The sequence below is a fragment of the Podarcis melisellensis genome (assembly GCF_964234715.1).
Source record: "Podarcis melisellensis genome assembly, chromosome: 10".
NCBI classification, from domain to species: domain Eukaryota; kingdom Metazoa; phylum Chordata; class Lepidosauria; order Squamata; family Lacertidae; genus Podarcis; species Podarcis melisellensis.
Window position 1 is genome coordinate 36980619 of NC_138542.1, and position 24308 is coordinate 37004926.

Consider the following 24308-nt stretch of genomic DNA (forward strand, 5'->3'; position numbering starts at 1 on the left):
TTACTAGATCATGGGTGACTATGGAAAGGTAATAGTAGTTCAGAGTAAAGTTAGCTAAGTGTGCGGTCTTGGTGAACACAGTTTCATGTGTTCACACCATTATTTCATGCCTCTCTCCTTGTCTCCATATGTCCTTCTGCGTAATTTTTCAGTCATTTTGCCAACATGCTTCGCTGAGTATTTTTATCGCAAAACTCAAAACATTAGCATGACTGTAGCAAATGAAAGCAGTTCCAAAATGTACCGTAGTTACTTTTGTAAACTGGCATCTGTCAACTTTGCTTCCTTTTGAATTTGGCCACATGCCAAAAAATTACGTTTTCATTTATATTTGCATTGACTTTGCTGTCCAATTATAGCAGATTTGTCTGCTTGCCAAAATTTTGTAACTCTAATTATGAAACAGAAGGCACTTTACATTTTAAAATAAATACTTAATAGCATCCAGTGGTGACACTATGTTTTTCATTTATTGATGGTGAGAGGGAAGGTTGTAATTGGCACTTTTCAGTCTCATCCCTTTTAACCTTCCTACTGGCTTTATTTAGAGGTCTTACACATATTCACCCACCTTCAAACTAAGGATCACAGCAGCCTTGTAGACAGATGATTTTAGTAGTGGACACCAGGTAGCGCTTCATAGGCATCTAAGAATTTCACCTCCAGATCCGACAGTTCACCTGCTCAGGTGAGATAATTCAATCAGTGAGTTCCCCTTAATAAATGTTTTGGAGCCACTGGACCTATCTGGACATATAATAATTGCAAATCTTCATAGTAGTTGTAATAGTAATAATAATTTATTATTTATACCCTGTCCATTTGGCTGGGTTTCCCCAGCCACTGAAGTGTGCTGCATCATAGACTTAAGCTGCCACAGTTAAGTTTCTGTCTGTTCATACACACCTTGTTTAACTGAAAGGAGGGAGTCTTAATACAGTTTTTTTGTGGGAAACGTAGAAAATGAATTAGACTGAGAGAGTAAACTAATTGTTACCTGGCAGTGAATATGATTCTCTACAAGTGCATTATTCAGAACTGCTTGACTGCATTAATCTCCCTCCTATTAGCTTCTTAGAATTTTAAATTCTCCAGTTGCTTAAAGTGTACCAGCTGCCTTACCTGGTTGCAGAACATTCCTCCAGCTGTCAGAAGATACTGGTATTAATGGGAAAACCAAAACGTCCAGTAATAGAGAGAGATGTTGATGCAGATTTCTTCCTTCCTTGCATGCAAATTTTATAGCTTCTTAATCAAAGAATAATGTCAGTCTATTTGAATAAAATGTCACATTTTATTGAATAATTGGATTTCCTTCCTTTCAATTATTCCCTGGGTTCTATTATTTCAAAAATGTTTTCAATCAGAATCCTCAGTGGTATATATCTAGCATTGCTTACTGGATTAGCCTAAGGCCACTAGGATATTGTTATGCTCTCACCAGCCACCCTGAATGGTGAATAGTTTCAGGAGCAATCATACAGGGTTTAGTTTCCTTTGTATGAAGGTGATTCAAAGACTGAAGCCTATAAGTGTATTATTTGCTTTATTTACAAAGGTGTAGGTACTAAATGGCTCCGGCCCAAAAAATTTGTAAAAATCACCTACTCCAAAATCAACCAACCATATATAGGGAAACATACATTACCACGTTGTGTGTAAACTAGTCCATAGCCTACTCAATTGTTCATTTACTGGAGGCATTTAGATGATAAATAGTATCTTTGTGCTTGTGTCTATTTTGTGTCAAGAGGAAGTTAGTGATTTGTGGGAGAATGGCGTTTCATAGTACCCTAATATTCAGAAATCATTCCATTTATGAATAACAAAAAATACTAATAGTCATTCAGCACACATTAAGGGGAAGGGGAGAATTTGCAGGCAATAGAATATGATGTAAATTACTTAAGCCATTTTAACAGTCACAGCAGGTTTTTGCCTTAAAATGAGAAAAGATTCCTCTGTCTGTCATTTTCCAAAGTTCTAATCCTTCCTTGGGTTAAATTCCTGCAATGTCGGAGCTATAAACTTCAGAGTGCATGTCTAACTACCGCAGCATATGTGTGCTCTTATTTAGCTTTATGTGCGCTCCTAGTAAATCGTATTAAGAAAAGGAACATTCATGTCATTAGACTAAAAAAAAAATTGTTGCCTGACAAGATGAAAGTTTGATAAATGCTGCAAATTAGTAGTAAAATAACCTGATTCTGTCAAATGATAGATGTTACACTGTTTGACAGGAAAGAAGAGGTGTAGAGGAAACTTGAAAAATACATGGTTAATGATGTTCTTGTTTTTTAAGAGTTGGAGAAGAGAGTATGCAAGGTCTCTGGTAATTATTTAACAAAATTTAGATATAGTCAGGGTGATTAAATTAGTCATTTTCAGTTACTCCACCTAGGACTAAGCAAAGAAATCTGAAAACATTTTCTGCTAATGATTTTCTTTTTCTTTTTATTTCAGCTATTCAGAAAACACCCATTTCTTATACTTGGTGCCATCTTGAATTCTAGTTCCCTCGCATTGCAGCCCACCAGTGCGTTCAAACTGAATTTAGTAGTAATTTCAGGAAGCTAACCATAGTATTATTGTGACATATTATGAAGAACTGAATGAATGGGGAAACTATTTGGCATTCCTTTTGGTTTCATGGAGATAATTCTGTAGGCTGAAGCTGAACAGAAAAAGGCAGGGGATCCAGAGAATTGTTTCTTTTTTCTTAGGCATAGAAATCTGAGTATGCAATGAGACATTATAATTAGCCAGCTAAGACTAATAGTATTTGCCTGTTTCAGGGCAATGACACAAGAGATGTAAATGTTAATTCAGTCAGCATTAGCAATGTGTTCCAGTTTCATCCTGTTATTTGGGAGACCTGCAGATGAATGCTTTGTTACTTGAAATGTTTTGCCAAAGGAGGATAATAGCTTTAATGCCCTGTTGTGATTTTTAATATGTTGCATTTCTCCTATAATCCATATTTGCCTTACAGTTGTGCCAGGAGGCACCAATTCTTCTTTCTTGCTCATTATTGTATTCCTCCCTCAGGGCATTGTTTAAAATACAGATGAATCCAGGTAGATTTCTGACGCTGGGGGTAATGGTTGGCTGTTTTTAATGCAGATTTGGTCAGCAGTCCTTTGGAGGTCTGGGACTCCACTTGGAATGAGATGACTGTTGCTACAAGGAACTCCTGTTCTATGTGGGGCAGAGCATTGCATATTTTTTCTTTTAGCTGTACTTTGAAAGACCCTTTTATTCCTTTGTTCATGATTTTACCTCTCCTGTTCAACTCATAAGGTTAACAATAAAATATGTGGCACCAGCGTAAGACTGAAGTTAACTTCAAGCTCTCACCTCATGGGTCACCTATGGGAAAGCACCTAACTTTCTGCAGAAAACTTTCTACATGATTGCATGTTACCAGGGTTGGAACAATATGGTCTTACCTCTGGGACAAGGAGTCCTTGTTGAGGAAAATTCACCTCACCTTCCCATGCCTTCCCAGATGCAGACAGCAGTAAGCTGAGCTGAACTTGCCAGAAGGCATGGAAACTCCCACAGGAGACCCCTAGAAACAGGAATGTTGGCGTATAGGGATGGAGACAGTTTATCTCCTTAATCTCAGGGTTTACAGTCCCTAGGAAAAGACACCAAAAGAGTGTGTGATGGAAGAACAGTTTGCTATGCATCTCTTCAAAAGATGGAAGGCAGTGAAGTGAACCATCTCAATTTGGACCTGCCCTGGACACAAACTTTGCATTAGGAAAGAACCAACACCATGGCATGGATGTTTGGAGAATATATATATGTATTTATGAATCTTAACAGAAGAGAAATGGAGTGAACTTCATGTTCATGGAGGTCTAAGCTATCATTAAATGAAATCAAGACCATTCTATTTTCCCCCCAGTTGTAGATCCTTATCTTGCCTATTCATAGGGTAGTTTTAAAGCATGGCAAAGTTGCAATGACACGTCCAGATGATCTATCTGTGTATGTTTTCTTCTCTTTTCCTTAAGGGCCGCAAGAGTGAAGCAGAAAAGTATTTCTTAAAGGCAATTCAGCTGGATCCCACCAAGGGAAACTGTTACATGCATTATGGTAAGTTTCAATAGATAGTGTTTCCTCACATTACTGTCACACTCAAGGATTTTAAAACTGCTGCTGGCAGGACATTGCAGTAAAGGAAAAATAATAATCATGCCAGTTAAAACGATTTATCCTTCTGATGTGTAAATCACAGTCAAAATAGAAAGTCCCCTTTCCTTTGTGAATTACATGATACAAAGATGAAGCTCACTTCAAAATTCCTGGTCATCTCAGTTGGCATGGGAGGAAGATTAATAATTATTAAGTGTTGAAAGTGTTCAATGATGACAACTTTGTTATCATTGAAATAATGGTATCAGGCCCTTCTTGATATTGGGTGGGCAAATCAGTATTATCCAATAGTGAACATCAGTACAGGACAACCAGGATTCTGCTTCAAGAATTTGAAAATTTTAAATCTAACCTCCTTCTGCCTTACATGATTAGACTGGCCCCAATGCACAGGTCACAGAGGCCCCCTCCCACCATCAAGCAGTTGCTTTGTGCTTTCAGCTTTGACAGTGTTGACCTCCTGTGTGGAGGAGAGAGGGCAGATCTGGATTGAGTTGTGGAATTCTGTGTGCATAGTACCAGAAATGCAGCCAGCAACTGCACTTAAAGGCTTTATGAACAGATGCGAAATCATAGACACAGAGCTGGGTTGTGAAGGGGAGGGAGCTGGGCTCCTTTACACATGCACCCACCTTCCAGCAGCTTCTTATGCATGTGGCGGATGTACAGAAATGTTCAGTTTGCACAGAAAAATTACACTGTTGGTTTGCAACTCTCCTTTTTAAAAAACTGTTTTAGTTAAGACCAAAGATATATAATGAGCATGCAGTACATTGCTAATTTGGATTTAGAATGTCGCTTTTAGACAGTCAAAGATACATCACGGTTAGCTTTTTATACTGTTTCTAATTTGATGAGGATAAATTCACTGATCATGAAACCTGGAATTGTAAAACTGCAAGGAAACTGAGTAAGTTGAATTGATAATGAGCAACAACAGCCGCTGCAGGATGTGTTTTTGTTTAGTTATTTTAATTTACCTTCTCATTCCAACTGGCACAATTAAATGAACAGCAGGCATGGTACGCAAATGGAAACAGTACAAAGCAAAAGTTGGTTATTTTATCTTATCTCATTTTGGTGTAAGATTTATAACTTATGAGGCTTGATTCAGCTTTTAGCTGCATGTTACTAATAGCCCATCCATGAAGTACAAGAGGGACTGGTGAGTCTTCACAATAAATACCCACAAATTTCCATTTCTAGATCACCTCATCTATAGGAAATGTGCTTTTTGGTCAACATAAGGAAGCTGTGTGTGTGTGTGTGTGTGTGGCAGTCCCCTGCCTGTGAAATGGTCTCCCAGGGAAGATTGCCTGGCACTGACTTTGTCATCTTTTCAGCAAATATCCTCCCTACCAGGAGGCATTAGTTAGCAATAATTATCTGGCATTTGGTGACTGTTTGATGTGGTTGGATAGTTTATGTTCTTGGGTGATTTGGCAAAAGGGGGTGAGGGCCTTTAGCATATACATCGAGGGGGGGAAGTATTTGATCCCCTGCTAAATTTGCCAATTTGCCCTCTGACGAAGAAATGACCAGTCCATAATTTTAATGGTAGGTTTATTATAGCTGTGAAAGACAAAATAACAACAGGAAACCCCCCTGGAAATCAGCCTGGAAATCTTACTGACTTGGAGAGGATCTGCAAAGAGGAGTGGGACAAAATACCTCCTGAGATGTGTGCAAACCTGGTGGCCACCTACAAGAAACGTCTGGCCTGTGTAATTGCCAGCAAGGGTTTTGCCACCAGTACTAAGTCATCTTTTGCAAAGGGATCAAATACTTATTTCACTCATTATAATGCACATCAATCTCTGACTTTTGTCTTCTGGGTTTCTGGGTTTTTCCTGTTGCTATTCTGCCTCTCACAGCTACAATAAACCTACCATTAAAATTATGGACTGGTCATTTCTTTGTCGGGGGGCAAACAGGCAAATTTAGCAGGGGATCAAATACTTTCCCCCCTCACTGTATGTATTTGGTTTAATGACTTTTCTATCACATAGTTTATCTTTGCATTTTTATTGGCTTCCAGATGTACTAAATGGCATATAAACTAAAACCCAGGAGAGAATACTTGTATGGTGTCATCACTCAGAACACCCCTGTGGTCCTCCAGAAATTGTAGCCTCAACACTTCCTATCCACCCAGCCAGCATGACCTGTGGTGAGGGATGATGGGAGTTGCAGTCCAATATTTGCCATGCTAACTAGGATGGATGGGAAGTTTTGGACTATAACATTTGGTGGAATTGCAGGGATGTTCTAGAATTCCTGTCATCCCAGACCATGAGCTATGCTGGCTGGAATGAATGGGAGATGTTGGGCTACAACATCCAATGGGCCACCAGTCCTCTACTTCTGCTATAAAACTTAGTAGTATAACAGTTGTATGAAGTCAGGACTACCTTTTCAGTAGGATGCTACTGCTTTAAAATAGATATCCATTACTACATATCTTGGACCATAAAGAAGGCTGATCGTGAATTGATGCTTTTGAATTATGGTGCTGGAGGAGACTCTTGAGAGTCCCATGGACTGCAAGAAGATCAAACCTCTCCATTCTGAAGGAAATCAGCCCTGAGTGCTCACTGGAAGGACAGATCGTGAAGCTGAGGCTCCAATACTTTGGCCACCTCATGAGAAGAGAAGACTCCCTGGAAAAGACCCTGATGTTGGGAAAGATGGAGGGCACAAGGAGAAGGGGCCAACAGAGGACGAGATGGTTGGACAGTGTTCTCGAAGCTACAAACATGAGTCTGACCAAACTGCGGGAGGCAGTGGAAGACAGGAGTGCCTGGCGTTCTCTGGTCCATGGGGTCACGAAGAGTCGGACATGACTAAACAACTAAACAACAACAACATACATATCTATCTACCTGAGATACAGAACACAGAAAGTCAAGTATGGGAGGAATCTTGCATGATTCACCTACAGATAGATTTTTGTATTTAAGTCAGTCCCCAGAAATTCTATAAAGTAAGAAGATAGGAAGCTGCTTCTCTACTAAATCAGACCACTAGTCAATAACTCTGTATCATCTGCAGCAGCAGTAGCCAACATGGTGCACTCCTAAAATTGGGAACTACAATTTGCACGATTCCTAACCATTTGTCATGCTGGGCTGGGTGAAGGGGGTTGTAGTCCACAACATCTGTAAGGTACCTTCTTGGCTATACCTGGTCCACACTGAATGGCAGCAGCTTCCAGCAGTTTCAGGCCAGTGTCTTTTCCAGCCCTACCTGGAAATGCCATTGAGCTATGACCCTTCCTTTAAAAGTATGTCACCAAGGATACAGCCATTTGGCAACCCAAGAATGAGTGGACTGAAGCAGCACAAAAATTGACACTATTTGACCTGGTGGAAGATGGAGTTTTGAAAGTTTCAGAGAGAACAATGTTATGAAAGTTCATTCAAAATTGTATAAATAAGTGGTTTTGAAGATAATGAAGAGAGTGACCAAACCCCCCCCCCCCAATATGCCACACTTCGATTGACTATATGCTGTTTCTTTAAGCGGTGTTTTGTAAGGTTTCCAATCAAATGTATAGCTTTAACCAACACTTAAGCATCCTTTTGTCTTCCTTTTTTTGCTGCTCTTATTTTAAACCACCTATCAAGCAGTATGAATAGTTTGACTCCAAAGCAATTACCATTAGCAAAAGCATATCTCAAGTTGACACTCAAGACATTTGCTCTCCACTCTTCGTGAATCTGCTTGAGCAAGTATACTTCATAACCCACATATATATATTTCCCTGCAAAACCACAGGAAAATATATCCACATTACCAATGTAAATCTCAAAGTAGAACCTCTTGGCACACATAGGGATTATAAAACTGATGGAAACATCTCTAGTGCTGCTCACCAAGGAGTCAAAAGGAATAAATGGTCACTTGTGACTTGGAATCTAGTCATACTCTATGTATTATGTATTTTATTTCTGGAGTATTGAGAGTTTCTTCTGATGATATTCATCTGCTTGCCCTCTATACATTTTTATGTTTCCTTTGTAACACCATATAGGTTTTATGTAAATTGAAATAGAGTGAAATCCACTGACGTTCATGTGCAAGCAGAACAGAATTCCACTCACATAATAGAACTAGAGCTTTCTCTGCCCCTCCTTACAGTCCCCTGTGTGCACCCACAATCTATTCTGGAAGGCTGGAAAACCACAAGAAGGAAGAGAAGAGGGGGAAATCCTGTTGTGTGAGTGGAAGTCTGCTCCCACAGCACTGGATTTCCCCTATAGTATATAGAATTGTACAGTGGTACCTCGGTTTTTGAATGTCTCCATTGACAAACATTTCAGTTTCCAATTGCCGTGAACCCGGAAGTAAATGCTTCAGTTTTCGAAAACGCCTCGGAAGTCAAACATGCTGGCAGCTTCCGCTGAGTGTAAGATCCTGAGGCCTAGCTGTTGGCTATTGAGTTGTCAGTTTTCGAACATTTTAGAACTTGAACGGTCTTCCAGAACATATTACGTATGAAAACCGAGGTACCACTGTATAGGAATATGAATTTTGTCTTATATTCTAAATTGTGATTAATACAGCTAAGGATAGAGAAGGGTTGAATAAATAAAACATCAAAATGACAGAAAATAAGATGCTTATGGTCTTTTGTTCTGTACCATGGAAATAAATCCATAACTATTCACTAGTTTGTTGTTGGATGAAATTTTCAAAGGGTTGCTCAGTAATTAAACACACATTTTTAATTGTAATTTGGAGTCACATGCTTAGATTTCTATATGGGGGTGTGGCGAAGGTCTCTATAATCCCACTAAACCATCATGTCATAGACATCCATTGGCAGTTGATTTCACACAATTTGCTAGAACAGGCAATACCTGTATCAACATGTATATTTCTGCAGTGTCTAGACATGACTCCTTCCCCATTTATTTAGGAATCTTCCCTATTTTTTAAAAAATGTAAGTCTTTCAGGAATAACTCCTTAATTCCTTCAATGTTTTCCAATTTCCTACTCAAACATTAAAGGGTTGTGTAGCAAACACATGGTGGTGGTATTTTAGGTCTTGACACGGTGCATGCTCCAGGTCCAGGTCCAGGAAAGAATAGCAACACTTAAACATCAAGTAAACCCCTTCAAGGCTTCAGGAAATAATCAAGTACTCTTAACTGAAAAGGATTTCCCAAAGAAAAATTGCCCTGTGCAGTGACCCATGTATACAGAGCATTTTCTGGATCAGAGATATACATCCTGATCCTCAAGTGGTTTGGGGTTGTCACCTTTTCTTGGTTATTCAAGTTAGGTTGCTGTAGTTGTGCAGTCACTTGATTTGGCCTCTTTACAGTGTGTGTGCCACTCTAGACTCCTCGGGGTCTCCTTGCCAAATATGCATGAGTCCCTTGATACTCTAAAATAATGTACAGAGGATTCTTTCAGGGTTGACAGTTGACACCTCCTGCATGAGAGTAGCCAGCAGAGGGCTGGCTACTAGTTTTGTTGGACAACTCCTGCCATCCCTGACCAGACCTCCCCTTCTATAAGATTATTTCTTTTTGGAAACATAATAGTTAAAATAATGGTTTTATTTAGAATACCTGGCAACTGTCTATGGTTCATGAAAGAATGATTTGCCTGTGAGGTACTTAAATGCACGGAAGGATAAAGCTGAAAAATGAGGAGGGTTTCCAAAACCCCACTGACACAGATAGAAAAAAGGCTTGACTTATATTATAATAGCTACGAAACAACAGAGATGTTCTGCTAAATAGCACCCCTTTTATTAATAACCACTGAGATTTGAAGTTAATTTCCGTTGAATAATACATTTTCCTAATAATTGTAAATCACTTAATGATTCTGTGTTATAATAAAATTGATTATTCACATTAAATTACTGTAATTATGCACTCACTTGATGCAATGAACAATTGATCATGTAGTGTGCTATTCTCTGTAGCTGAACCTGCAGAGTTTTTGTTGGTTAATGTTTCTAATTTTTGTTCTTGGTTCAGTCTGGTTAACATAGCATGCAGTTAATAAATTACATGTATCAGTCTATTATTGTAAGTAGGACTGGATCACAAAGATCCTGGAGCGCTAAAAGTATTTTTGGCAGCAGATTTTTTTATGCTTTAAAGTACAACACTTTGAATGAATAATAATAATTGGGGAGAATCATTGGCTAGCCTCTAAAAGTAAATTGTTACCATTTTAAAAAGTTAAAACTGTTTTTCTTTTTCTGTAGTAATCTTTGAATGTTTCGTGCATAGGATTGTTGTAGCCTCTATCATTCTTAAAAGCTGGTGTAGTCCACAGCTGATCTAGGCAATCCACACAAATGATACATTGAGAAATACATAGGCTTTCATTAGCTTAAATAATATTCGAGTGGACCTGTTGAAATCAGTTGATAACTGACTTGTCCATTGATTTAAGTGGATCTACTCTGAGTATTACTTAGTTGAACACAACTGGATGTGGAACAGGATTGGTACAAAGTGTGAGCCTGGGGAGGGAATGGTCTAGGGAGATCCCAGAGGGCTGCATTTGGCCCCTGATCCTGAGAATACCCACCTCTATTGTAGAGATACAATTTACCGCATGCACTTTATGTTCTTCTTGGTATATTGCATCACTCCAAGACTAAACTGATTTAGGTCCCCAACTACACAAGCTGATTGTAAATGCTGAGGGCAAGTTTCCATCTTTGCAGAAAGAGTGCAAAAGCAACTATTTAAGATGTACTCTCAATCTAATCAGTTTAGGGAATTATCAGCTGATATCCATGTCTATCTATCTATGATTGATAAGAGATGTTTACCTCACAACCTTTGCCATTTCTAGAGGAAGTGGATTTCTAGATCAGTTTCAGGAAAGTTTAGTCTAATGATGGGTCTGAGACTGTTGGTGGTAAGTCATCTTACCAAATCATCACCTAATATGGACATAGATGCTGATTCTCATTTTAATGCTTCTGGATCACTTACCGGTAAATAGGTTTTTCATGGTACCATGCTGCAGTATTTTTGGTGTGATGAAATGGTAAGAGGCTTGGATTTAGACCAAGGAATACCTTGGTTCACTTCCCATTCCACCATAACATTCTGTCTCTGATTTTGGTGAGGACGAAGTATGTCCCCTTCAGTTCCTTGGAGAAAAGGTTGGAATGCAAATGTAAATAAATATTTGGCAAATTATTCTGTAATAGTTCATCTGAAGTTAATATGACAAGGTAACTCAGGGTCGTAATGTAATATGTAAAAGAATAGTCCTTTCTAACTTTGTTTCCCATACTTAAGTGTGTGCCTTCACTTTTGAGCTCATATCAGTGCTACATATATTTCAGGCCAGTTTCTCTTAGAAGATTCTCGCCTGATAGAAGCAGCAGAGATGGCAAAGAAAGCAGCTGAATTGGATAACACAGAGTTTGATGTTGTCTTCAATGCAGCTCACATGCTCAGGTTTGTTTGTATTTGTCTTTCATTTTTAGGTTTTGAACTCTGTACTTTCATTATATAAAATTCTGTGCTTGATAACACGTTTTGAACAAATGACAACATGAAATGCATGCATTCAAGATAATTAATTTCCGTGTGAAGATGATTTCCCTTCTTTAGTCTCTAAATTAGATATTGTCTTACTGTGTTAGTGTTTTCTAGCATCAAGACCTGGTGGGGTCAGAGCCAAATGCTAAAATCCAAGCACAGATCAAGACTGAAAGGACCAGAAATTAGCAAAATGGCTGAAGACAAGACAGTGGTTATGTTCTGGAGCAGGTAGAGAATGATTTATGGCAGTGTCTGGACTGCTTGAGTAACAAGTTCCTTAGACAGGTGAACCAGGCATAGAGCTCCTCAGGTGCATATTGCTTCCTCAGATCCCCTGCATCAACAGTACTGTCTTTGGCCATTATAACAGTGAGGCACAGCAGGAAAAAGGATAATAACTCTGCCTGCCTTGGGTTTGACCCAGTGACTCAGAAAGTGATGTTCTTTGCCATTGCTGCCAAAGTCCTTATTCTGAGGTCTCCAGAGCCTTCACACATACTTAAAAGAAGCTACCTTTCACCCTATAGAAGATCTGTCTGGTCTATTCCACACAGATAGCTCTCAAATAAAGTGAAGTGCAGATCACAGGTCTCTTGGGTTTCATTTCTTTCGTTCACCACTAATTTATCTTGCTTTTTAATCTTGCTGCTGCATCCATGATTACATCTCATTAACATGATAACATAGCTGGAATGTCCCAGTGCCAGCCAAAGTCATACCCTCTGCTTAAGGGCAAGTGCATTTATCCTTTATCAAGCAAGGAGATTCTGCCAAACTGGGAAGAAGTACTGGGGCCATGAATCTGCCTTCATTCCTCCCTTTGTGTCTTCTGCTTGCGTACTGGCTTTATTGCTCAAATCTTTGATTACATTAAACCACAGTTTATCATTCTTTCTGAAACGAGGAAGTGTGATGAAATGTCAGTTTGACATTGGTTTCAGATCCTGGTTAGTAACCTGTGGTTTCAGATCCTGGTTTGTAAATTGATATTAAACCACAGTTCTTCATCCTGGACCTAAGGAGGAACAGAGTTTTAATGTAGCAAGAGCAGACACATCCTGGGATAAGGGAAATGAGGACCACACTGATCTGATACTTCATAAACTATGGTTTACTGAGCCAGAAACGTTGTCTGTACAATCTACTGTGTGATTCCTGATTGGCCGGAATTACCCGTGGAACTAATTCAGGAAGCTTTGCTCTAATGCTCCGCTGGCTTCTTTTACTTTCCTTCAAGCTTGTGTGGTTTGTTTGCATTGCTAAAATAGTTTTAGCAAGAAGCTTAACATTCATTTTGTTGTAGGTGTCTCTTAAATTCCATTTGTGTAAATGGTAAACAAATGCACTACAAAGGGGGTGGGGAATCAAATGCTGTCCCTTTTTTCAGCATACTATGCCTTAGGGAAATGGTATCTTCCAAACCTGCTTCCCTGAGGGCAGGTCTTTTTTATTATTAACTTTTGAGTAATCAATTTGTTGTCCTGTTTTCTCTTAGTTGCCAGTTACCAAGTTTTGGAAATCAGTTCTCTTGTTAAACTATGCACCAGTTCTGTAATTTATCTCTGAGAAAGAAGTTACTTTTTAAATAGTTGAATTTACCTTTAAACAGTTTCCAATCATTGAAACCACTCAAGCCAACTAGTGGGTAGTAATAAATAGCTAAATCTCCTTACAGAGCAAACCTAACCCCTGATATGTGCTGCTGGAAAGGGGTTGGGATAAGACAGAGGTGTGTCTTATCCGAGTTAGCTGAAACCACAAGCTGGTTTGTGAAGCTAGCAAGTTTAGGATCCTGAAACGGGGCATTATGAGGGCTGGGTGGAGCAGAACCAATTGTGGAACTGCTGTATCCAAAGCTGATACAGCCTTCTCAGAATGGCCCAGTGCAGCTGATTCCCCCCCCCCCCAAGTTCTACTCACGTGCCTTCCAGCAAGCCTTGTGATGCCACGATTAATCTGTTGCTCCACCTGGCTACTCGCCAACCAGAATATGGTTTGCTCTGCTTGAAAATCTATTTAGTAAATAGTTAAATCACAAAGCAATTTCAGCTTGTTTGAAAACTATGTAAAGTCATATCTATCATCTATCTATCTATCTATCAATCATCTATATCATCTATCTATCTATCTATCTATCTATATCTATCTATCTATCTATCTATCATCTATCTATCTATCTATATCTATCTATCATCTATCTATCATCTATCTATCTATCTATCATCTATCTATCATCTATCTATCTATATCTATCTATCATCTATCTATCTATCTATCTATCTATCTATCTATCTATCATCTATCTATCTATCTATCATCTATCTATCTATCTATCTATCTATCTATCTATCTATCTATCTATCTATCATCTATCTCTCTATCTCTCTAAGGTGTAGAGATGTAAACCATGGATCTGCATTAAATATTTGCAGCAGTTATTACTGCCTATTTTTTAAATAATATCATTATTGTTGATTAATTGTAAAAATAAATTATTTTTATACCCCCTCTGAAGAATTGTAGGTTCCCGATGTGATTTCAACTGAACTTTAATTGTCTCCCCTTCTCTTCCAATAGACAAGCTAGCCTCAATGAAGCAGCTGAGAAGTATTATAAAATGGCAGCTGAGCTGAGACCTCATGTAAGTACTTCCGTAGAGAGGGATGCACAGTTCAAGCCTGCTATGCTTATAGTAGTGCAAGAAAACATGCTATCCTGAGGAGAATTTAATTTTGTGACTGTTTGATCTCTAAGCCTATGTTGCAAAGGATAATTTAAGAGATAATTTATTCATTATTAATATTCTGATGAAACCTTTGACATTTGTCAAATCAATTGCTGCAGACAGGAATCTTGATGCAGTGTTTAGAAATGCTCAATTTCCCGCTTACTATTTGTATGTTTTAAATTCAGCTTCTTGGTCTAGATTTGAATCTTTAAAAGCATAGGTGGTTGCTGAAAACAAATGAAAAACAACATGCATGAACGCCAATGTATTCATTAGTTTTTGGAGGGAAAATGAAAGGAAATGGATTGAAAATTTGCTAATTTTATTAAATTGCTTTACACCAGAGGCATTATTTTGCACTGAAAAAATAAACTGCGGCGCTATCTACAGTTCATAGAGAGGTCACAGGGAAGGGTGAAAAGGAAAGCAGTGAAATTGACATAATGGAAAGCACTATTTATTTTAGATAGAAAAAAGATTGTTTGCCTCTTTTTAAAGGTTACAGATAACACGAGGATCCTTTTTCATACATAATTGAAATGTGGCAATTCTGATGTGCTGGTGAGGGAGTGGGTACTAGTATGTTTGAAAGTAGGCAATAGGATCAAAAATATAGAAGTCACAGGTAGAAGAAATTCAGCTATCTCCAGCTGAAATTAATGGGTAGGTTATAGGATCATTTTTTATATAATTGTCTATATAAGAGGCCCCCTTTGCCCCATCTATTTGAAATTTGATATGTCTTGTATAGGGGATGTTATTATTGACATAGTTTCAGAGGGTTGCCTGGGCCTTCTATTCTGCTGCCTGTAACTTTGGTGTTTTCACTGGAAACCAATGGAAAAAACTAACTAGTGAATGAATGCAATTCAGATGAATAGAAATGGAAATGTTTCTGAACATGTGATTCAGGTGAATGAACTATGAGATCTATGAAACTAAAAAAAAAGGAAACAATTTGAAAAACAGTCCATGCTCCACCCTGTTTGCTAGGGATGGAACAATCTCTTCCATTTTACCATATTCTCTCGGTTCAGTTTTACTTGAGTAGGCATGACTGTGGATAGCTACAGGTTGTTTAATTAATCATTATTTTACACAGTGCTAATGTACCTTTTGCCAGGGTTTTAATACCACACATTTAAGGGAAATGCAGGGAAGTTCCAATCTGCATGAGGAATCTTGACTATAGAATTCATGTTGAAGGTGGAATTCATCCTTCATGTGTATGAATTGCTTTTCCTGTTGTTTTTTGTAAGTAATATTAAAATGTTTAGAAACACTTCTAAAAAGAAAATGTATTTGTTATTGAAGAAGTGCTTAATTCCTGGATTAAGTTTAGGCATCATTGATTAATATAGTAGTGTGGGATGCTGCTATTGAGGTTTCCTGCCTCTCCATCCATTGCCCTGGACTCCCTGCCGAAAAATTGTTCAATCTGTAGGCGTTCAGCATGCTCAGTACTAGCTGAAGTGTTTTGGTGCAAGGGGACGTCCCCCCACCCACATATTTTACTTTTTTTTAGTACTTCTGGAAATCTTAGGGTTCCCCCAAGCCTGATCATTTGTCTTCCTTGTATGTCATCCCATTTTTGCCACAGCACTCTTGGCTTGAACATCAGAAACGGACAGAATGATTGATCCTATTCAACTAACTTGTTTTGACTGAAATAGTTGCCATAAAATGCTACAAAGCTTTACAGAGCGGGAAGAAAGGATACTTGGTGTTAGATGTCAGAAATAGGCACTCTAATAATAGGATATTACTGGTTTATAATGCCACACTTCAGATGTTCTGCCCAGAGCTTTTGTCAGTGAAACTGATTCCTTCTGGCTAAATTGAGATGTGGAAGGGAAGAAAGGAAGTGCCTTTTCTTCCCAACTCATTTATTACAGTAATACAGTAAATTGTTGGAAGTGTGCATAGGTTAGTGGCAAGTGTTAAAGACTACAGGTGACTTAAAGTCACTTCATATATTTTTTGGTGTACAGTTAAGTCCAAGAGTACACAGCACAATGTACAGTGTGAATGCAATACATTTTTGCAAGCACATGTATAATACAGGTATACTAGGCAGCAACAATTTTCTGTTCAGTTTACACTCAATACTTAACCCAGATTGGTCCCTGCATAATGTATTAAATCGGGACGCGGGTGGCCCTGTGGGTTAAACTAGGACCTGCCGATCGAAAGGTCGGCGGTTCGAATCCCCGTGGCGGGGTGAGCTCCCGTCGTTTGGTCCCAGCTCCTGCCTACCTAGCAGTTCGAAAGCACCCCTAAGTGCAAGTAGATAAATAGGGACCGCTTTCTAGTGGGAAGGTAAACGGCATTTCCGTGTGCGGCGCTGGTGCTGGCTCGCCAGATGCAGCTTAGTCACACTGGCCACGTGACCCGGAAGTGTCTTCGGACAGCGCCGGCTCCAAGATGAGCGCGCAACCCTAGAGTCGGTCACGACTGGCCCTGATGGGCAGGGGTACCTTTACCTTTACCTTAATGTATTAAATCACCTGCAAATTGGCATCTATTTCAGATTCTTCCTACTTGCTGGCTTCTATTTCTGAACCCCCCACCCTGAAATGAATGGATGAGGACATTTTTGCAGATCAGAATGTATTGATTCAGTCTCAGTCAGTTTTATTGCACATAGCCAAAGGCTGCTACAATGTACACAGAATCATTCAACAATTAAAAGAAAATATGCTGGCTTAATACAAAATCTTAAAACATCTATATTATCAAGACATTACCTACTCTAAACAGAGCTATAAAAATACCTTAATATACAGGTTAATACATTAAACAATAAAATTTATAGGCTAAAATCATCACATGGCCACTAATATATTTTTTAAAATGTAAAATTAATACAATGTGCAATTATATTCAGAGTTTGGTGATAAAGATAGAATATAGCTTGATGTAGATAGGGTCAGATAAATTCATCTCCTTTACAGTTGGTGGCTATCTTGGCTATATAATTTGCTCTAATTTTCCTAGCAGCAGTTGCAAAGAGTGCTACACGCCAGGTCACATACTTCTCTGTGTCTGTGAGGAGATAAAATCATGTCGGAGGGATTCTGGCCAGGGGACCTTGACATTATAGGTGCTAAAAATTGTTCTCTTGCTTCATTATATAAGGGGCAGCACAAGATATAATGCATAAGGTCCTCCACCAGCTCTTAAAACTATAAAGTATGGAAGGCCTAGTGGGGGGCTGGCAGTGCTGGTGTCAACCTCTCTTAATGTATTGATTCCAGTCTTCACCAAAGCTTTGCAGAGCAGAACATAGAAATTCTGCTCATCCTCAGAAAATTTGTGGCCATATGAACCTTTAGCGGCATTATCAGAACATGTAGTCTGTTGCAAAGTATTATTTCTCTATGATTGATAGAAATGCCTCTTCAAATAAAGTTTATCTGGGTTGTTTGGTCACCACAATTTGTAGTGTTCCTCAATGTATTCATCTCAGAGACAAGACCTTACTGGTAATTCTTGTTGTATGTTTAGAAACCAGGATTTAGTTACTTTAAAAGCATATATTAGGCTAGTTTGTAAAAATCTAACTTCCTTCATTCTAATGACCTTTTCAAAAACACAAATAGTTCAGTTGGTAGAGCATGACACTCTTAATCTCAGGCTCATGGGTTTGAGCCCCGCGTTGGGTAAAAGATTCCTGCATTGCAGGCAGTTGGACTAGATGACCTTTGTGATCCCTTCCAACTCTGTGATTCTCTAACTCGCATCTTCAAAGTGAACCCTATGTCTTTGTTGGATGGAGCAATGGAACATTCAATGTCTGGGTTTTTTATGTATGAACTAAAAAAATACCTTCAAAAGAAGGTTACTGAAGCTACCCACACATCTGCTCTTAACAAGGTGCTTTGAAGTCTGGCCTCTAGAATATCAAATAAAAGCTTACTAGATCATAGAGTTTTTAGCCCACAACCTTGGTGCGTTCCTTATGAAGATGCCACAGCCTACAAGCTATCAACCTCCTGGTCTTGTATCAGTCCAGCTTACAAACTTCAACTTTTGACAGCTATAAACTTATGCCTTCACACCTTGTCAGATACAGCTGTTTCCACTCTACCACTTCAAAAAGCTTTGATTGAATATCTTACTGTAGCAACACACACAAGTGTGCACCCTCCCACCCAAATGAGAGGCTTGGGATTAGCTTTGGGCAAAACAAATGCAGCCTACACTATATAGCTTTATTGGGAGATGGAAAGTAATTACAGCTTGAGGGTTCCATGTATGTAAATGGCCAGTATATCTTGAGCACCTTGAAATGTGTTTTTTTGTTCAAAGGTCTAGCAAGTAAAGCAGTCAAGCTGTATTGCACAAAGGAAGTCTTACGAAAGAATAAAAGGTCTCTGCCACGCATGGAATTTCCCAGCAACTTTTTGCCTAGCTTTCTGGTTTCTATTACCAGCAAACTATGCTATGCTAATAACCCTTTAATAAGAAACGGATTGCGGTGCCTCCTAATAATGATTATCATGTGCTGTCTTCATAACTGATGGCACTTTCTATTTCATTACGCGTCCAACTAATTAAAAGTCCGCAGTGCTTTTCTCCAGCCTGAATCAAGCAGCCCTCGTCATGGGAGGGTGCTTTGAGGAGAAATATTGATCATGCCAAATTTACTCCAACCATTTTAAAAGAGTGTCCAGTGTGTGTAACTGTTAGCATATCAGAATCTGGACTAGGGAGACCCAGGTTCAGATCTCCACTCAGCTGTGAAGCTTATTGGTGACCGTGAGCCAGCAGCCCTTGCCTCTCAGCTGAATCCACTTCATAGTTAGTGCTGAAATAATTATGTATGTTGCCTTCGTTTTCTTGCTGTGATCAGTCAGTGACTGTTCATCATGATAGCTGTATGGATCTCCTAGGCAATATGCCAGTGACCAATAACTCAGTTGGCAGAGCATGAAACTGAATCGGAAGGTTGTGGGTTCGAGCCTGCATTGGGCAAAATATTCCTGCATTGCAAGGGGTGGGACTAGATGACCCTTGTGACCCCTTTGAACTCTGCAATTCTGAGATTCTATGAGTTCAAGGTGCTGGGGTGCAACAGCAGGAGAAGGCTTTTGCTTTGCAGGACCTCTTCCAGATTTCTTAGTCATTCATGGTTGGCTGCTCTAAGAAGCAGGATTCTAGACTAGATAAACTTTTCATCTCAGATAGCAGAGTTCCTCTTGCCTTGTTTTGCACCTTATTTGATAATACATTTGAAAGTTATGAGATAATACACATACAAAATTATGAGTAGTCATTAAGCTAAGGGGATGATTGTTCATAACTTTTAAAATGTGATGGCTATGTAGTCATGCTTGAATAGGAAGTGTAGACTGAATTGGGCACATGCCTGTGCTTTCTATTTCTCACCAATTACTCATAATCCTATAACAATTATGCCCACATAATGTTCTCTCCAGAGCCATGGTCTGTGCCTTTTGAGTCTACCCCTCAGTGTCAATCAAAATAAAGTGCAGCGAAATATAGAGGTCACAGCAGTACATCAGCATTTCAGAAATAAAACCATCTATTTGAATTACTGCTAAAAAGAATCCAGCTAGATTTTCACCCCTTGTAGAGTATTTTAAGTCTTATTTCGAAAACAGCCCCATTAACTGATTAGATGATGGAGAGATTTCTTTTAAAGCAAAGCTTCGTCTAACTGCTCGTTCATTAGTGTGCTTTTATGATCATATTCTAAACCCTTTCTTCTAAATTATAGTATATGTATTTTTTGTGTTTTTATATTGTAAACCGCTCTGTGACCCTAGAATGAAGGGTGGCATAGAAATTTAATAAATAAACCAATGTGTTTGGTAAGAGACAAATGCTTAGTGTAGTAGTATCTGATGGAGTTTGTTTGTTTGTTTGTTTGTTGAATTTATATCCCACCTTCTTCTTCAAAGAGTTCAGGGTGGTAAACACGATTCACCCCTTCCTCATTTAAGTCTTACAACAACCCCATTGGGTAGGTTAAGCTGTGTGGCTGTGACGGGCCTAAAGTCACCCATTGAGTTTAACAGATGAGTTCATATTTGAACCCTGGGCCCTTGGGGCCTAGTCTGGCACTCTTAAAACCACCACACTGGCTATGCAGGATAGCAGAGACTATTGTTTAGGGTTGTTTTTAGTCTGTTGTTGTTGTTGTTGTTGTTGTTGTTGTTAAAATGTAATGGGTTTTTCTTGTCATATTAAATGTTTTGATGACTTTTTATGGACTAGATACCATTTTGTGAGGTGATTGCTCTAAACAGTGGTACAGAGGTCTTCTAAATACATAAACATTCTATTTACAACAGTCTGATTTCAAAGGACATCCTGAACCACTCCTTCTAAGGCCTAGTTGTCATGAACAAATCTTGCCTGTACTGTAGGTGGTATTACTCAATTGTGTAAACGTCCACCCACCATTCTGCAATGACCCCATCATTTCAGAGGGTTGGGATAGATGACCCTGGGGGTACCTTCTAATTCTATAAGAGGGGTACAGACTAGAAACAATTTGCTTCTTCATTTGCTGTTTTTGAGAACTTGGTCCCAAGAAATGTGGCTATCCTAGTCATATATTTAAGACCACATTCCACTTTTCTTTTCCCCAATACTTTTTCCTTACAGTAGAGTGCTACACATCTGCTCCCTGCCCCCCTTACTGGTGTTAACGTCTTCAGAACTGAAACAGTTAAGTTTTTTTGTTTTTGCTGTGTGTCACTATTTTTCATAATGGACCCCGCTGCTCTGGCATTAGGCAACTGGCCAAATTAAAAAATAATTACTACATTAAACAGAGCAAGGGCACATGAAAAACAGGCCACGATTGAAAAATTTAATTGGAAAACCACATGCAGATACTATGAGTCTCTCCATGTGATCTTATTACATGGAAAAGAAATTAGCAGCTAGTTCAAAAGCTGCTGACCAGGAGCTCAGCTCCACCTGTGTGTACTGAAATTGCATACAAAATACACATCCTTTAAATAGCATTGAAATGTTCCGGTGTTATGGTTGGAAATTATCCTGTTCAGTAGCTCTTCAGTCCTTCTCACCTTTATGTTTTGAAGGCTTGGTTGCTGGCCAGCACCTCTGCTGTATCTGGAGAACATTGTTTAGAGCTGGAGCATAGTTGATATCATAGGACCATAAAATTGTAGAGTTTGAAGGGAGCATGAGGGTCATCTAGTCACAACCCCCCTGCGATGCAGGAATCTTTTTTCCCAGTGTGGGGCTCAAACCCACGACCCTGAGATGATGAGTCTGATGCTCTACCAACTGAGCTATCCCACCTGCCTTTTATATTAAATATTTCACAACTACTTTGCATTTTTTTAAAAAAGCAATACATTACATGATGTGAAGGAAATTGACTTTTTTCATAGCTTCTGCTTTTATGGCTTGTTGCATACTGTATGGGAGTGTGTATTGAACTAGTCTGTTTGGTTGGGAATTATTGGGTTAACTCTCTATGCTTGCCTTGCCCTGGGGCTCAAATTTATCTTGCAAATTGACAACAACTTCTTCTTCTTCTTCTTCTTCTTCTTCTTCTTCTTCTTCTTCTTCTTCTTCTTCTTTTAAAAAACCTAACCTCAAAATCTTCCAATTTTTGTCAGATTCATAGAATTATTGTACATTCTTTATCCGGGCAAGATGAAGCTAATATAAGGTTACCAGATTTTTTCCCAATGAATCCAGGGACACTTTTCAACTTCAATTGATTTTGTATGGGGACTGATTTGTAAACCTGGGGACGTACTATTAAGCTAATAGTACTTTTCTGTTGAAATAACTACAATAGATTTTAACTTAATGGACAGAGAGTACGAAGATCAAGGTTGCTGCTTAACTTAAATCAAAACCCAGGACCGTTTCTAGCTTCATTGGCCTAAATTTTAAAAAGACATAAAGTGAACTGATGCATATGCATGTTTTGGTTTGTTTCAATTTCTTTTTATTTCTTCCCCATCCTTTATACTAAGTTCTCCCAGGGCATCTTATGATAAAAAAAGTAAAAACAATGGAACAGTTAATATAATAAAAGCAGCATCAGATAAAATTTTATGTGTTGGGGGCAAGCAATAAAATAAGTAAAAAGGATGGGATTGGGTGAAGGGGCAGGAGAAGTCTTTGGGGTCTGTTTAAAGGCTGTAACCTCAGGTGTCACATTACTACTAACTGTTTCATTTGATAAATACCACTGCCATGTTCTGTTTTGTTGTTTGCATTTGGAAATGCAAACAGTGGTCCATTCATGGAGTTCTTGAATATTCATGTTGACAATCATTGTGATTCCGTCTAAGGTCCCTGTCCCTTTCCCAATCCTGATGCCTGTCTTCACAAAGCTTTTCCTGAATCACAAAAGATGCACCTGTCATGTACTGTCAGCTCTCAATTAATCATCTCTGCCCAAATTTTCCTGCCGTGGAGTCGCATTGCTTAAAGTGGTCAGCAGCACTCTAGAGAGCTCTGCTCAATGCCCTGTTTGGAGAACGCAGAGAGCATTTTCTCACACCACATTTTTTTCTCTCCTACAGAGAGTGACAGAAACAGAGAATTGCTCTCCACACGCAAGCGAAAGGTGGAAACTGTCAGGTGGAAATTTGAGTGATGTGAATGGCAGAGCACCATTAGGTCAATGCCTCTGACGTTTTTGGCCATTAGCATGTTACAAAGATTTGGGCTGTAGCTTAGTAGCAGAGCATCAGCTCTGCATGCAGAAGGTCACAGGTGTGAGCCTCAACATCTCCAGGTATGACTAGGAGAGGCTCCTTACCTGAAACCCTGGGGAGCCACAGTACTGAACTAGATGAGCCAAAGGTTTGGCATAGCACAAGGCAGCTTCATCTGTTCCTGTATTTAGCTATTTTCTCCTCATAGCCTCAAGTGAATATGAGAACATATCAATGAAAGTAGAGCTTGGAGAGGAATCTTGCAATGAACCTATCATGTTCATTGACAGAAACGGTTTTGATGGACTAGACCAGGGGTCAGCAAACTTTTTCAGCAGGGGGCCGGTCCACTGTCCCTCAGACCTTGACGGGGGCCAGACTATATTTTTTTGGGGGGGATGAACAAACTCCTATGCCCCACAAATATCCCAGAGATGTATTTTAAATAAAAGCACACATTCTGCTCATGTAAAAACACCAGGCAGGCCCCACAAATAACCCAGAGATGCATTTTAAATAAAAGGACACATTCTACTCAAGTAAAAACACGCCGATTCCCAGACTGTCCGCAGGCCAGATTTAGAAGGCGATTGGGCCATATCTGGCCCCCGGGACTTAGGTTGCCTACCCATGGACTAGACTGCTAGTTGTACTCGCAGGATTTGTGGAAATTCTTGATTATTGGCAGGTTGCATTTGATCTTAGAATGTTACTTTTTAAAAAACCGTTTTCACTGTCATTTTTTTAATGGGTTTGTCTGTTTTAACTAAGCATACTTTAATGTGCTTATGGAGTTGTTATTGTGGAATTTAATTACGTACGGCTTGAATAATTGATTTTAAAGCTGTAAACTGCGTAGAAGCCATTTTGGCCTATAAGTGGTACATAAATTAATAAATAACAAGAACAATAATAATTCATAAACCTAACTCCTTTCTCAGTGGCTTATTTTAATTTGAACCACATTCAAAACATCAAGTTGATAACAACTTGAAATTCTTTGTGTAAGTGAGAGTACAGAACTGCATAATACAAATAGAAATGATCTTGCAGTTCATGTACTTCCCTGGATCAGCGTGTCTCTGATCATATTAGCTTGCAGTCATTCTGTTCTACCTCTGGTATTTGTTTTGCCAAGCTATTACAGCTTATGGCATCAAATGTCAGATATTGCAGAAGTTGCAAGGTTGCCATTGATCTGA

At 39.0% G+C, this 24308-nt stretch overlaps 1 protein-coding gene across 1 annotated transcript in view; it reads left to right on the plus strand.

Moving 5' to 3' along the window:
- TMTC2 (transmembrane O-mannosyltransferase targeting cadherins 2) overlaps positions 1-24308 on the plus strand; it is a 184251-nt gene that overhangs the window by 147076 nt on the left and 12867 nt on the right. The window contains exons 9-11 of the mRNA XM_081926582.1: positions 4023-4104; positions 11496-11610; positions 14275-14338. Of these exons, the coding sequence (XP_081782708.1) occupies positions 4023-4104; positions 11496-11610; positions 14275-14338 (261 nt within the window). The remainder of the gene's footprint in view (positions 1-4022; positions 4105-11495; positions 11611-14274; positions 14339-24308) is intronic.